The following is a 15,445-nucleotide window of genomic DNA, read 5'->3' on the forward strand; positions in this document are numbered from 1 at the left end:
TGTATCAGCTACCACTGGAGCATGTTGAGGAACTGACACTGCTTTGGAGACATCAGCCGCTCCCCTCAGCATCTGAGTAAAGCATCACTGGGAACTTCCAGTGACTCCAGGGATGGTGACAGGGAAGTTTCACCACCAATTTAAGCCTGACCAATTCCTGAAGAACAAGGTCCAGCCTTGCTGTTTTATGCAGAACCTTCAGAAAAGACCTGGATCTGGAATGGGGATATACCTCCATTACAGGGTGAGCACCCCACTGCTTGCCAGTGTGCCTAGAGGATCTGGTGACCACAGGTACAGGGAGGACTGTAGGGCCACAGCAGGTTTGGCAGGCTCAGGTTTCATCTTTGCAATGTCATGAGGAATACTGAGCACAAAGATGGTGGGGAGATGCAGGCTGGTTGGTGATATAATTTATATAATTATAGATAAATAGCTCCCTTCCTAGCTGATTTCCTAGAGGTGTGCTCTACTCTGGCCCACTGTTTGAGCTCAGATATATTATTAAAATACCTCTGGTTTGCTTCCTGCTCTCCTACAGCTGCCCTGTTCAACCTTCAGCAACATCATGAAAAGCAGCTCTGTCCAGAGCCTGAAATTAATTTGCCTACTGCCTCCACCTAAAAAGCCTGCAGAAAGAGTATTTTGGGATGTTGGGTGTAGAAAAGTCGTTTTTCACACCACTGCCAGGGCAGTGACTGGACCACTCTCCACTAGATATTTTTCTCATTGCTCCAGTTAGAACCATAGAATAAAGAGAGAGGCAATGCAATGTATTTAGAGTCAGACTCCAGTGCTTTGGCAGGTGGTATGTCCTTTGCTGCAGATGTGGGCTCTGTGGCTCTGTTATCAGCCATCCTTTGTACCTCTGCTCCTGCCTGCACTGAAGTCCTTTTGCTTTCTCCAGCACTGAGCTGCGTCCTGGGTTTGTGCAGCCACGGGCCCTGTGCTGATTTTGCCCTTCAAAAAACGCTGATTATATTAAAATAAAAAGCAGCAAAGGGATGCACAGCCCTTCACCGCGAAGAACTGGATTTTTTTGCACAACTCTTCCCATGTATCCTTTCTCTCCTGTGCCTCAGTTTCCCCGTTGATGTGACAGGGCTCTTGGGAGGCTGAGCAGAGCTGAGTTCCAGACTGATTGTGCTTGCAAGGGACTTCTGGGATTTCCTGACCCAAACCCTTCTTTAAGCAGCTTCAATCTCAAATTTAAGTCCAAACTCCCGGTTTAATCAGGTGTCTCCATGCTTCCCCACTTAAAAGTCGGAATGTCTCCCGGGTTATACAAAAGACCACAAGGTCTCCATGCCCTGTGCCTGATCACCCTCAGGTTAAAAGCTGTCTCCTAATATTTAACCAGATTTCCCCCTAGCTGCAGCTCGCACCTGCCGCCCCTTGTCCCGACTCCTGGCACCGGCAGAAGCAGCCAAGCTCCGTCTCTGTCGCATATTCCCATTCCAGGCTCGCTACAGGCCGTCTCTGCCGCGGCACCGGGAACACCGGCGGGTGCCACTGGGGACAATTTTCCGTGAGCACAAGAGCAAAGGGTGGCCGGGCTGGAAGCGGTGGCCGCAGCTTCTTTGGGCACTTCCCCGCCGTGCTGAGCCGCGCTGAGGGGGCAGCGCTGCCCCAGGGCCTGAGCGGGCACAGCCGGGGCGGGCACAGGGGCAGGGGGAGACCGGGCCTGTCCCAGCAGCGCCGGCGGGATTTGCGCCACTCCGGAGGATTTAGCTCAGCCCTTCCTACACTGCGTCAAATCCTGTCCTTAGTTTAACCCCTTTGAACAAAATCAGCCTGCTCTGAAAACGTAGTGATCTCTTTTTTAATTTAAAGCTCCAGCTTTTGCAAACAGCCCACAAAAGGTTCATGACGTGCTTCAGCAGCGACTGCTGCGCCGTCAGGGCTTTTCCTCAGGCGGGAAGTGTCTCCCGGGCAGGGTGGAGGGAGAGCCGGACGAGGAGGCTCCAACCTCGGCGCAAATCCCAGGCAGCCTTTCCACCCTCTGCAAAATGCCGAGTGCCCTGCACTGACCCCGGCTGCTCCAGCTCCTGTGGGAGGAGGTGGTTTGGTCCCTGGGGAGTTCTGTCTGCCCGCAGGGGAAGTTTTGGAGGGAGTTATTTTGGGATGAGGGTCTGTTCCTGATGTGGGGGAGCTTTGGGTTTCTGGCGGTGATTGCGGTGCTTCCTCAGCAGCCATGGAGTATGTTAGCACACGGGGAGGCACGGGGGCCGTGGACTTCGAGGGAGCCCTTTTCTCTGGCTATGCACCCGATGGGGGCCTCTTCATGCCCCAGCACATCCCCTCGCTGGACAGGGACACCCTGCGAAGGTGGAGCAGCCTCTCCTACCCTGAGCTGGTGAAGGAGCTGTGCTCCCTCTTCATCCCGGCCAAGCTGGTCCCACGGAACGTGCTCAGCGGTGAGCTGAGTGGGGAGCTGCTTGTGGGGACGTGGACGAGGGTTTGGAGGGTCTGGATGCTTCTGCCTGTCTTTCTCCATCCTCTTCACAGCCCCCAAGAGAAGGAGCCTGCTGCACATTGCCTGCTCCTTTCTGTAGCCTGCTCTCCTCTGTCACCTTGCTGGCACTAGTGGAGAAGGTGTCCCCTGTTTAAAAACAGGGGTTCTGGTGACAGCAGTAAGCTGATGTTGTGGCCCTGCTCACTGGTGGGGCTCCCTCCAGGGCTGTCTGCTGCTCGACACTTGCCTTGATGTGTGTTTTTAAATGTTTTTAACAGTTACGAGCTATCTTTTCCACCAGAGGGCAGCTGCAACCTCTGTCTCAACAGCACATTGGTATAAAACTCGGGTTTCCTGTATTTTATGTTTTACTATCGTTTTCTGATTGTGTGGCATGTCCCCTGGGATTGCTCAGCACAGAGTTATCAAACAGCATGGAGCTGGGCTGGTTCATTCCTAATAACCACAAATAACTTTTGGGGTATCTGTCACTGCACAGAGCCTTTGGTTGTGCAGAAAGGTACCCAGGAGCACAAAGAGCACAGATGGAAGAAGCCGTGGGTCAGAAAAACACTCCTTTAATTTAACAGGCTATTTAACCATTTTCCCTCTAGAGCTGATCAACAGGGCCTTCAACAGATTCAGACACAAGAATGTTGTGCATCTGTCCAAGCTGAAAGATGGGCTGAACATTTTGGAGCTCTGGCATGGTGTTACGTATGCATTTAAGGACCTGTCCTTGTCCTGCACAGGACAGTTTTTACAGTATTTCTTGGAGAAAAAGCAGAAGCATGTCAATATTCTGGTGGGTGAGTATGACTCCTTGGAGGTAAGGTTCTTGGGCAGGCCTTTACCTTGAGAGCCATCATCCTACAGCCCTCCCCAAAGATGCCCAGGATGGTATTGCCTTATAATCTCCAGGCAATGCCAGAGTGGTTGCTCTGGCCAAAAACATCTCATGGAGCATCTCTGCATCTTTTTCTTAAAGCGCAGGGAAAAAAAAATTAACTCAGCAATTTTTTGCTTTTCTTGGTGCTTCCTCACTTTGAAACAGGGACTTCAGGGGACACGGGGAGCTCGGCCATCGAGAGCGTGAGAGGGCAGAAGAACGTGGACATCTTTGTTCTGCTGCCCAAGGGGCTCTGCACCCAGATACAGGAACTACAGATGACCACTGTCATTGAAGACAACGTCCACGTCTTTGCTGGTTAGCACTGCTGTTTGGACTGTCCACTTTATGGCTCTGCTGTGTCAAAACCTTGACCCTAAAAGTCTGAGGGGGCTGCTCAGTGGGGTTTACAGTTTTAGCAGCTGCAGCCAGCTGGGTCATTGCTATCACCATGCCCAGACATCTGGCTAACAGGAGACAACATCAAGGTTTGACAACCAAGCAGTTTAAGGCTTCTTTTTCTCCTAGCTGTAGATCAGAGCTGCCTCCATGCAGGTGGTTGGTGTTTGGTTGAACTAAACTCAGCACCATTTTTTGTAACTAAAAGGATTTTGAGCCACCTCTTCCCTCTGTCCTCTCGCCTTTATGGGTGATCCACCTCCTACCACCATGCCATCCCCATGGATTGGCATCACCACTGAGGGCTTGAGCTGCTTGAGTTCCCATGGACTCCTCTGCTCAGCCTGGTCTCACCTTGGCATCTCACAAGGGGATGCAGCATTTGCCTTCCTGGCAGGTTTATATTTGGTAGAAGCAAGAGCCCAGAGTGCTGTGTCTGCAGAAACCACCTGACATCCACAGGGTGCCACTCAGGCCCTGGTTCACACAGCCCCCAGGGCAGATGGGCAACTCCTGGCCACAGCAAACCACAGGGCTTGAGACCAACCCTATTTCTGAGCAGAAATACCTCGTGCCTGATGCACTGCTGCTGGCAGATCTAATCTTTCCTTTCTCCTTTTGACAGCTCATGGGAACAGCGATGAAATCGATGAGCCGATCAAGGAACTGTTTGCTGATGTCAATTTTGCTGGAAAATACAACCTGATGAGCTTGAATTCTGTCAATTGGTCCAGGATTATGGTGCAGATTGCCCACTACTTCTATGCTTACTTTCAGTGCACCCCATCCCTGGATACCACCCAGCTGCCAATGGTGGAAATTGTTGTGCCAACGGGAGGAGGAGGAAATATCACAGGTAAAGGGAAAAAGAGATGGGTTAGATAAGAGAGAGAGAATGCTCTGATCTATGGACCAAAAGCACTTTGCAGATACTGGGTATTGCTATTTATTAAAACACCCACTCTCTGGTAGGATTTCTTCAGAACCACTTATATTTTATTACTCATGTATGGTTATTACTCAATTTAGGTGTCACTGATGATTTGCAAGGTGCAGAAAAACCCAAACCACTCTTTGATGATGACTGTAACTATCTTGAGGATGGGCACATTAGGAGAGGGCAGAATGTGTTTGATGCAGAAAAGAGGGAAAATGCTGTGGCTCTGATTTCTTAAGTGAGACATTAACAGAGATGTGGAGTCCTGCCTGGTCCTCTCTGGTTTGCATGGTAATGCATGGTCAGGACAACCACTCTTAATTGCATAATCTGGCCTTTTAAATGAGAGTCTTTGATTGCCTCAGTCCCAGAATAGGTGTAGAACTGTCTTATGAAAGCAGTAAAGGATTTTATATATTCACTGCTCTTTCAGACTGCCATCAGAGAGACAAAAGCCCAAAATCTTAATCTCTTCTGCTTGCCTGTGAGCTGCCTGAACTCTCTATCCCGTGCCTATCCACCAGCAAAAGTGGAGATGAGCAAGGGTCTGTGCTCAATGGCAAGTTGGAGCATTGCATCCCTGGATTTTATAATCTGTGCTCTACCAAGCCACTGAAGTCAGGTATCTTAGAGTCCACTAGGGAGTATCATTTGTGATTGCTTCTGAACAAGATGCTCAATCAATTTGTATGATGACTTCTTTGGTAGATCTCCTTCAAATGTTTCTTCATCAAGCATTCATGCATTTTTTTCACTTCTTTTCCCTAGCTGGCTGCATTGCCCAGAAAATGGGTCTCCCAATTCGACTTGTTACTGTGGTGAACAGCAATGACATCATTCATAGGACTGTTCAACATGGAGATTTCTCACTGGCAGAGAGCGTGAAGGCTACCTTAGCATCAGCCATGGATATCCAGGTATGTAGTCAACTGGCCAAAATGCAAAAATAGAAAATATTGCTGGGTTTTTTTTTAATCTTGCACTCTGTTCTACCTGTAAAATTCTGCCACTCAATGATGAATTAGGAGGTGTGACTCATATTGACCATTTATGCTATAGACTGCTGAGCTGAGATAGATCAAACTCCTTCTCCCTCACTTTTTAGGGTCTAACTTTCTGATCTTTGTTGTTGAGTGCTGGGTTTCTGGGGATTGTTCTGTGCAAGCTTAACAAGACAGGGACATTTCCACAACATGAGACAACTGAAGAAGTAAAAATGCCATCATGTCACAAGGGTTGATGCTTCTGAAAAGCTCCACAAAGAGCAAGAGGAGAGACTAGGAAGGAGGTGGAGAAGTCCAGAAGAAATGCCTTGTTCATGGCTGCCTGCAGCTTGCTCAGAGCAAAACAAGTCCCAGCAGGCAGAGAAAGGCCTCAGAAAGAAAAGTCATGAAGGTACATAAACAAACATCTGGAAGCACATACCTCCCCTTTCATTCCCACCCTGGGATCCCCAGGGATTGCATCTGCTTCCAAACAAGTGATCAAAGTGGGAAACCCTTGGTGATGTATCTCTGTGGCCTTAAGCTACCTGGATTTTCCAAAAGCTGTTCAAACACATTGGGAGGACCTCGGAATCTGGAGGGACTGCCATGCTTTGCACTCACTAAGTCCCTATGCTCCTTTCAGCAGGCTGTGCTGTGCAACTTGGCTTTCCTCCTGAGCCAGGAACTTGTGGGGCTCCTCAGAGCTCCACGGGTAACTGGGCTTCTCTGTCAGCCCATCTCCTTTCAGTAGCACTGGTCAGCAAGTGCCAGACTTTGGGATCTTGGGGACAGAGTCAGGTGAGGAGATTTCCTGAGATTTCTGAAAGCTAGATGAGTGAATCCCCCTGCACATTCCTCTCCATGGCTGCATGGAGATGTCACTGTTCACTCACATCTGAAGCATCCATGCAAGTATTTCTGTAGCTAAAGAGAACATTTGTTCTGGAGGGGAGTTCAGGAGGTCTCTGTTTGGGACTTGTTTAAAGCAGGTTGAGCCTTGAAGTCAGGTGGGATTGCTCAGGGCTTTGTCCATTTGGGTGTTGGAAACCTTCAAAGGTGGAGAGGGCACAGCCTCTTTAGGTTGCTGCTTCTGCAGACTGATATAAGGCAGAGAAAACTTTCCTGTTAGATGCTGCCTGAAGAGTTGAAGGTGAAGCAGAAAGTCTGGTGTCGATGAGCCTTGCAAGGAGCAATCCCAGGACAATCCGAGCAGATGCTGTGTCTTTGCAGCCATGCAGGGGCTTTTCTCTGTCCCTGAAGTCAGGAAGAGCCACAGAGCTCATATCCACACTCCAAAACTTTGTCCCCAGCATGACCTGCCCTCCAGACGGGGCCCCAGCATTCTCCTGGAGAGCTCTGGTGGTGTGGGACAGAAGCAAAAGCCTTACTTAGATGGTGAGCCTGGTACTCGCACCAGTGTCCTGGCCCAGTTCAACTTACTGGTGTCACCATAGTGTTCTGTTATGGAAACCATAAGGCTGGTGGGAATGGAGGGTGAAGGGGAAATGTGTGAAGATGTGGGAAGGATGTGGGAACAGCAGAAAGGACAGGAGAAAGGGTGTCAGGAGCACAGTGTTGGAAGCACGTCCAGGAGCAGGTCATGGAAGTCCAGGCACACTGACCAGTATCTTCTCTGGACAGCCTAAAACAGGGGACAGCCTAAAGCAAAGGGCAGGATACACCCAGACTAGACTGAAGATTAGAGGCTGGAGGCTCTGGGAGATGATGGTGGGAAGATGAAGAACAGAACTGAGCCCATAAGACACCCAGATAAGGACCCAAAAGGCTGAGTAAGTCCTGATGACTTGACAAAGTAGGACATGATAGAGTGACAAAAGGTCACAGGCACTGTCAGCTGCTAAAAGTTATGAAGAGTTTATCCAAACCCAGCACTTGAGCCCAGGAGGTGAGATGAGGACTCTGTAAATTGATGCCCTTGTCCTGTCTGTCCCTACAAGGTATCTCAGCCAAACCACTTGGAGGAATATTTCTTGGTGCTTGTAAATGTGCAGGAATGAGGCAGGGCAGAGAAATTGTTTGGGACCCTCCTGTATGGTCTTGCACAGAGTTCTGCTGCAGTGTTGCAATGCTGATTGCTACACAGCCATATAGGCCACGCGGGCCCTATATGTGCCCTATAAATTCATGGAGATTATCAGCCAGCCCTGCAGCGAGCTGGGTGTCTCATTAAGTCACGCAGGAGCTGGGTGACTCACAGCAGCATCTGCAACACTGAGTAAACAGCTGGATATGTCTGCTTCTCCAATACACAGTGTGTTATTAGCCTGGGCTCCTCACAGTGATGGTACAGATGTGGTCAAGCTGTTGATTCATCAGCCATCCCTTAATTTTCTGTTTTAATCTGATGGTCACTGTCAGACTGCTCTGACAGGTCAGGGGTTCAAAAGACATTGTGTTCCCAAAGACTTGTCCTGAGATGTAGGTGAGCAAAGGAAAGACAAAAAGCCCACCCTGGCTTCCACCAAGAAAAACAGTGGTAGGACCTCAGCCCTAATGAGACATCAGAGAATCCACAAGGATGCTTCCCCCCCGTTTGAATTTCCTCACCTCTTGCCTTGTTATCCCAGGAGCCTTACAACGTGGAGAGGATTCTCTGGCTGCTCTCGGGCTCTGACAGCCGCCTGATAAAAACTCTGATGGAGCAATTCAACATCTCAAAAAGGCTGAAGCTGCCAGAGGATTTGCACAGAAAGGTCAGTTCCTCACCCATACAACACTGTGCCTGTGTGTGTGTGTAAGGAGATTATTGCTACCAGGTATTTTCAATTCATTTTCAGAATTAAAAAAAAAAAATCATAGTGGAGAGTATGCAACCAAAAATTTAAGTGTGACTCCAGAACAGTTTTATATCAATGTGTGTGCATGGAGATACTAAGAGCCCAATCCACCCCCCCCCTTTTTTTGTAAGAATGCTCTCACCTCTTCACAAAAGTAACTTAAAAATTACCTGCAGTTATTTAGGTAGCATATGAAATTGGCCTATCCTTGGCCATGCACTGAGGCATTGTACAGTGCATGCTGGCACAAATGGGGTGTTTGGGAGTGGGTCTCCTGAGTTTGGTGCAATTCAGCCTTGCTGTTACAGCAAAGGGGAGCACAAACACAAAGCAGAGAGAGATACAAGAGAAAACCAAAGATTTAAGTTGTGAGAGAGCCAGGTACAAAATCCTGCCTCTTCCTGTTCAGTTTCTGATGTGTTCTCCCTCACAGAGCAGCCTTTGCCCAATGCCCATTCCTGCTTGTGCTGCAGAAAGAAAAATATGAAACAACTTTATTATTAAAAGCAAGAAGAGCTGTTACACTGAGGTGGATTTTACAAGTCCTCAGAATGTCCCTCAGAGCATGGAAATAGCAGTGCAGAGGTGAGGAGCTGAGCCCTGGCTCCTGCTCACCCATACTCGTAGCACCTGTGGACAGAAACCCCTTGCCCACACTCCGTCCCTGTGCTTTATTCCAGCAGTGCCTCATCCCCAGGCTGCAGCAGCAACCCTTTTTCCTTCTGGGGGAACCCATCCTCCAGCCTTTCTATTTCCACCTGCTTTGCTGAGTGCCTGTGGCGCAAAGCCAGCTGGGTGGTGGTGCCCTGTGTGAACCTCCCTGTTTCCCCACAGCTCTCCAAGACCCTGGGATCATGCTCAGCCTCTGACCAGGACATTGTGGGAGCCATGCAGCGCTGCTGGGAGGAGAACCAGTACCTGCTGTGCCCCCACTCTGCTGTGGCTGCTCACTACCACTACTCACAGCCACACAGGTAGGGAGAGCCATGGTCAGGAGCATTAGGGACTGGACCATCACTATCCCTTGCTCCTGCAGCATCTCCAGCTCCAGCTCGTTTACACCATAAGTTTTCTTTGCTTGTTTTTCCTTTCCAGCATCCCCCGGTGTTGCTTGGCTCCAGCCTCTGCAGCCAAATTTCAGGATGCCCTTCTCCGAGCTGGCCTGGCTCCCCAAATCCCCCCTGAAATCTCTGCTCTGACAGCAATGGAGACCAGGTCCACTCCCCTGGAGCGGGGACAGGACTGGACACAGGTGCTCCGGGGCCGGATTGAAGCTGTGGCACAGCAGTGGGAGGCACAGGCGGGTAAGTCTGCACCCCAGGGCAGGTAGTCACACAGACATGACTACTGGGCACAGCTGGACAATGCCTCCCAGGGCTCATTCTCCACTCCCAGAAAACCCCTGTCTTATGCTGGGAGTCTCCATGCAATAATGTATTAGCAAGAAATCACTTCCCTGTATAATTGGACTATCTCATAACATTTTCAGTAAAGAGTTCAATTATATGGACAATTTCATAACATTTTCAGTAAAGAGCACTGCAATTGTATCCCTTTTTCCTAATAAATCAGAAAAACTGATTAAAACTCTGAGTAAACCTGGCTGTTCCATCATTACTGGCTGTTACAGAAAGCTGTCATAGCGCTACCCACAGCTGCTTGCTTCTTGAGCATTATCCAGTGATTCTGGCTCTGTGCTGGGATGTTCAGCCTAGCAATCCAAATAACACCCAGGATGCGCAAAAGAAAACACATACAAGAGTGGAGGGGATCCACTTTACCCATTCCTGTAATTTAAATAGTGCCAGGGATTTTTCCCAGGCATTGAAATTTGCTCTATGATAGTGTTAAATAGCAGATGTTTTCCCTGGACAAGTGTCTCTTATTTTCCAGTGCTGTATTTTCCAGCTTTTGGTCCTAGTCCTGCTTCAGACTCTTCCCAGGCAACTTCCACTGTAACAAGTAGGAAATGGGAAATTCCCTTTATCTTCTGCCTGAAACTTCAGGTCTTTCACTACCACGTTCTCATCATATACATATAAATACATAAATACCTTGTGTGGGAGCTGCCTCCACAAGTCATGCATCTGGCAGGAATCTCTTGTGCCTAAAAAAGGGGGAAGAAAAATAGGAATAATTATACCAGGGGGGAAAAATCCCCCTTTGCCATCAAAAAAAAATTCCCCCTTTGACATCAAAGGAAGTCCTGTAATGGGAGGATTAATTTGAAGGGTTAGTGGCATTTAACAGGGTAAAAGTAAATTCTGTGAGGTGATTCAGCTTGGGATGTTGCAGAATGTGCGGGAAGAGTGGGAAGCTTGGCCTGGGCTGCAAGCTGCCTTGCTGGCATCCAGGCAGCATTTTCCTTGGCTCCCTCTGGCACAGCTGGCCCTGTGCCACCTCCTTCCATCCCACCGAAACCCTGCAGGAGAGGAGGGACCTGTGCCTCCTCCAGGGTGGGGGCTGAGGCTGCCCCATACCAATTAACGGGGATGAGGGAAACAGCTTAGCTGAGAATGATGTAAAAACCACTGCACTTGGATGCTTTTGATGCTAGCAGCTCTACTTGCAAGGATTGAGCAGCTGGGAGGTGGGGTCCAGGAATGATGTTTCATGAGGCCATCATTCACCCTACTTTAAGAGCCTAACTAGCAGAATACCTCTTCTTTAAGCAGCAGCTTCACCCTTACAAATAACCTTTCCCCAAAGCATGGCTTTGCACTGGGGGTGGTGCAGGACATCTCTGGGGGTAGCAATAAGAAACTTCTTGATCCTTTTGACCCCATGATCAGCTTCCCCTTTCATTGATGCAGATGTTATGCTCATTGGACCCCACTGCCCTTAGCAGCTGCCTCTCCAAGTCTTGAGGTTCTCAGCCAGGCCCAGTTGCAATTTAACCCTTAATCATATCTCAAGACACCCTGCAAGAGGGGAGAGGCCTGAAATTGCACCCAGTTTTGCACCCAAGTGACAGGTTGCAAACCTGGCTGGCAAGACCCCAACCCCTCACTGGGGAGCACTGTGAAGGATGGGGTGAGTTGGGCTGGACTTGCAGCCTGCCAAAATCCTGGTGTGTTTTGCAAGCAGAAAGCGTGATGAATACATTCCATGCTCCCATCCCAGTGCCCTCAAGCAGTAGGATGAGTAAAGGGTCCAGCCTCATTGCAGGGTGAAAAGGAGTTTAATTCTCAACCATCCCTGAGGATACCCTTTTGGGGTGAGGATCCTACATCTCCCCCAAATCAGACCTTTTTTTAGGGCAGGACACTATGAAATCCTCTCTGAGATCTCTTCAGCAGAACAGCAGGAAAAGCCTGTTCCATGCCTGGAGCCAAGGCAGAGGGAGCAAGTCAGGCTTGGCTTGCAGAGGGGCTGTTCTCCCAGAGAGGACAATGCACAGCCATGTGTGCCAGCCTGGTGCCTGGGATGTGGGAGTGAACCTGGCCCCATGGGTGTGCTTTGTCCCACCACCTGCTCAGGGACCATGGCATCAGTGGCCACTCTCACACTCGAGGTTCCCACTCTGTCCCCAGAACTGTTGCTTGGGGCTCTGCCTGATCATCCTCGGGTCTCTGGCTGAGAGGGAAGATCAGCCTGGTTTGATGAAAGGATGGAAAATGGGGAGAGGAAAGTCCCACAAAAAGTGGTACCTCCTCACCCAACACTGATGGGTGGCTGCAGGCTCGGGCAGCTTCACATGTTCCCAGGGTTTATGGTATTTTAGTCCTGCACCTTCCAGAGCTGATCACAAACCCAGGACAGGCTTGTCAAATAATTGATCTCATAAATCAACTGCTCTTGCTTTTCCCCAGCAAAAATTCCAGTTTCAGGTCCCTGACTCCAAGCATGTCAGGACATCCAGGAGATAGTGATGCCCACAAACTGGTGACCATACTCCAGGGGCACACTGTATTCCCCCACTGAGGGGCATGGCTGGGACATGCTCCCAACTCCTACCTCAAGGAGAAAGTAATGTCTTAGGATGGACATGCAGTGTGTTGAGGTAGAGGAATAGGGTTATAACTCAGCTGGAGTTTCTACTCAATTACTCACATGTACCAAAGCAGCTTGCTGTCCTGAGCCAAACTCACTTGTAGTTGGCTTGTCCAACAAGGGATCGGGGTGCCTGTCCTGGTGTGGTTTGGGATCTGTTGGACTACAGGTGGGGTCTGCCCTCTAAGCCATCAGCCTCTGTGCCCCTTGGGGGCTTCATCTGCCAGCAGAGCCATGCTGTGGTTCAACATTCCAGGCATTAAAAGTGCTATTAAGAGATCTATTCTCTAAAGGGGGACATGGGATGACTGCCTAACTGCTGCTCTGCCTGAGATAAAATTGTGAGGAATATAAAATCCCAAAGGAGCTGTGGGTGAGGAGTCTCTTTCCCATGAGCAGAGCAGTCCAGCCTTCCTCTGTGCTTTGTCACAATGTCCATCCCCATCTTCCAGCTCGTGGCCACCCAATGAATTGATCTTTGGGCAATTACCCCACTGACTAGGCTGTCACGTCCTTCTACTCCATTTATTAACTGGGAGGAGTTCACAACGTGGTGAATTATAAGCCAATGCTTTAAAACAGTGTTCTGAATTATTATTTATAATGCCCTGAGGCCCCCATGTAATTTATGGACAGGTATGAAGACAAGTAGGCGCTCAGACATGGGGATGAGCCCGGTGTAAATGCTGAGATAGAAGGATAGATAGATGGATGGATGAAGATAAGCTTCTTGGCCAAGAGAACTGGAGACTGAAAAGCTGGAGATGGAGAAGGCTGCTCAGACATCTCTGCTCTCCTAGGGTGATACCTACCCTCCCACTACTCTCACTCTGTAAAATGTCATCTCAAACGTGGTGCAAATCATTTGTTTACTCTTATTTTTTTGAATTTATCCAAAGTGCAAGGAAAAAAAAGTAAAAAGGAATTGCTTTGTTGTTGCAATTTGCTGCTAGGCATTCCTATGTGTGCTAATGATAAGTATTAATTAAATAGCTTTCTGTTGTCTTTTAAATGCAGTTCTTTCAGGCTGTAATTAAAAACAGACACCCAGCCCTTTCTGTCTGCATAGAAAGAGGCAGGTAGGCCTCTGGAGCTCTGCACTTCTTTCCTTGTAACAGGAGAGAAGTGGAAAATGAGGCAAAACCAGTTTCCACTGAAAACTCACTACCCTGTGCATGTCCTTCACAGGGAAGGCAACCAGCCTAGGGAAATTAAAGGAATGTGACTTCCAAGATCTCAGCCCTGCAATCAAAGTAAGTTTATTTGCCCTTAAGATCTCTCAGCTTCATACATTTAAAAGGCAGAGGAGATCACTTTGTTTGATCTCTGGGCTACACAGGCTGCTGAACATCCTCCTGATGCATTCATCATGCCCAGAAGAAACTTGTTGCCTTATGAACATTTTGATCTGAGTAGCTGGAGATAGGATTCCATCCCTCTCATTTGTTTCTTGCTTTCCCCAGTTTTTTCCACTCTTGCTGCTCCTCTGGTTGTTATTAATCTCCTAATTCAGCCTGTGCTGCTCAGGGAAGCTGGATCCCCCCCCAGCCCTACTGCCCTCTCCCTTTCCCAGCTTAAAAGAGATGAAAGCCCCTAGAAATGCAAATAAAATGTCAGACACTTACTTGATGGAAAGCAACCTCCAAATAAAATTTCCCATTTGCCCACAACACTGAATGACACCTAAGATCAAATTTTTTCTGCCCTTAAAGGCAACTGGGCTTCACTTATTTAAAATGCTGCTGTTAATCAATAAATACATGGGAAGACAATGGCTTCCTTCCTGTGCAGCTTATGAGAGTGGTGGGGGAAGATGCAGCTCTCTCAGAGGATGCCTTGGTCAGGGATGGCCCATGAGAGAAAAGTTTCTGTGTTCAACAGCTGCATATACTTTTTTTTTTTTTTTTGTGAATGGAAGCATTTAATTATACATTTGAGTAATTTATAACCTGAGATGTGTAGAATTTGTGTAATAAATACACAGATAATTTAAGACAGGCACATTGCCTGTGAGGGGTTCCTCAATTTGGGGCAGTGCAGCACTTTGGTCATGCAGAGTGTTGCTCCTCTGCCTTGATAACTCCTCACACAGTTCATAAAACAGCCACAGCCCTTTTGGGATCCTATCAAGGATTTGCTATGGGTTTTTCTGTCTCCCTCAGCCCCATGGCTATGTCTGACTTGTGATTTTTTTGCAGCTGGGCAGGTATCCACAGGGAATTGGGAACACAAGAAGGAGTTTGGGACACTCTGAGACTCCTTCCCTGGTGAGAGGAGCATGGGGCTGGGAGCATCTTTGGGGCTGTTGGTGGCAGCAGCAACAGAAGTGGCTCAGAAGGGATTTTTTTCCTCAATTATTTGTGTTTTAGAAATGAGAAAGGGGAAGAAATGGGATGGAAAAATCAGAGAAAAAAAAAAGTAAGCATTCAGAAATTAAATAATTTAAAAGGAGTTTGAATTTCTTGAATTGAATCAAAAGATTTTTTTCTTTTCAGCAAACATGAGCTTCTTTTGAGCAGAAACTGAAAAAAAAGAGCCTTAGAAAAGGTATTTTAAAGGCAAAATGACTCCCTTTTAGCCCAAATGATTAAAATTATGTTTCAGTTTTGGGAAAAAGAAGGAAATGTAGAAATTTTTCAAATTTTAGGAATATTTACAACACAATATCACAAAAAAGAAGGTGTTATGGGGGAAATGAGAAGCAGAACAAGAGGGCTGGAAAAGACTAGTGAGCAGCTGCCCTGTGTGGCTCTGTCTTTGCCCTGACACCCCTGAGATCACCCCGAGCACTTTAAGATCACGAGATACTGAGAACAAAGAGTTTGTGTTCTCTTTTTTGCTCTGTAGTTCCCTGCATTTTCAGGCTCCCAAAGCTGGTTCAGCACTTTTAGGGCAGGTTAGAAACCAATTCTTAAAGAAAACAGAGCAGAAAATCAAATATAACGTGGCTCCAGGAGGGTGATGCTTTCAGAAAAATAGCGAAACTAA

General features: G+C 48.2%; 1 protein-coding gene across 6 annotated transcripts; it reads left to right on the forward strand.

The window, feature by feature from the left end:
- The first annotated feature begins 1,392 nt into the window (after window positions 1-1,392).
- Window positions 1,393-15,105, forward strand: THNSL2 (threonine synthase like 2). 6 transcript variants are annotated; one of them, XM_030239500.2, is made up of 11 exons: window positions 1,393-1,528; window positions 2,190-2,417; window positions 3,070-3,264; window positions 3,510-3,662; window positions 4,369-4,599; window positions 5,449-5,597; window positions 8,255-8,380; window positions 9,299-9,438; window positions 9,560-9,768; window positions 13,646-13,710; window positions 14,656-15,105. In XM_030239500.2, exons 2-11 carry the CDS (start codon window positions 2,195-2,197, stop codon window positions 14,824-14,826), a joined length of 1,662 nt encoding a protein of 553 aa, XP_030095360.2. In that variant the 5' UTR covers window positions 1,393-1,528; window positions 2,190-2,194; the 3' UTR covers window positions 14,827-15,105. The 6 variants fall into 6 exon arrangements, with proteins under 6 accessions (XP_030095360.2, XP_050829990.1, XP_050829988.1 ...); XM_050974033.1 differs by having other exon boundaries at window positions 2,193-2,417; XM_050974031.1 differs by lacking the exon at window positions 1,393-1,528 and adding an exon at window positions 1,575-2,060.
- Window positions 15,106-15,445: the final 340 nt, after the last annotated feature.

This window comes from Serinus canaria, chromosome 4 (assembly GCF_022539315.1).
Source record: "Serinus canaria isolate serCan28SL12 chromosome 4, serCan2020, whole genome shotgun sequence".
Taxonomy (NCBI): domain Eukaryota; kingdom Metazoa; phylum Chordata; class Aves; order Passeriformes; family Fringillidae; genus Serinus; species Serinus canaria.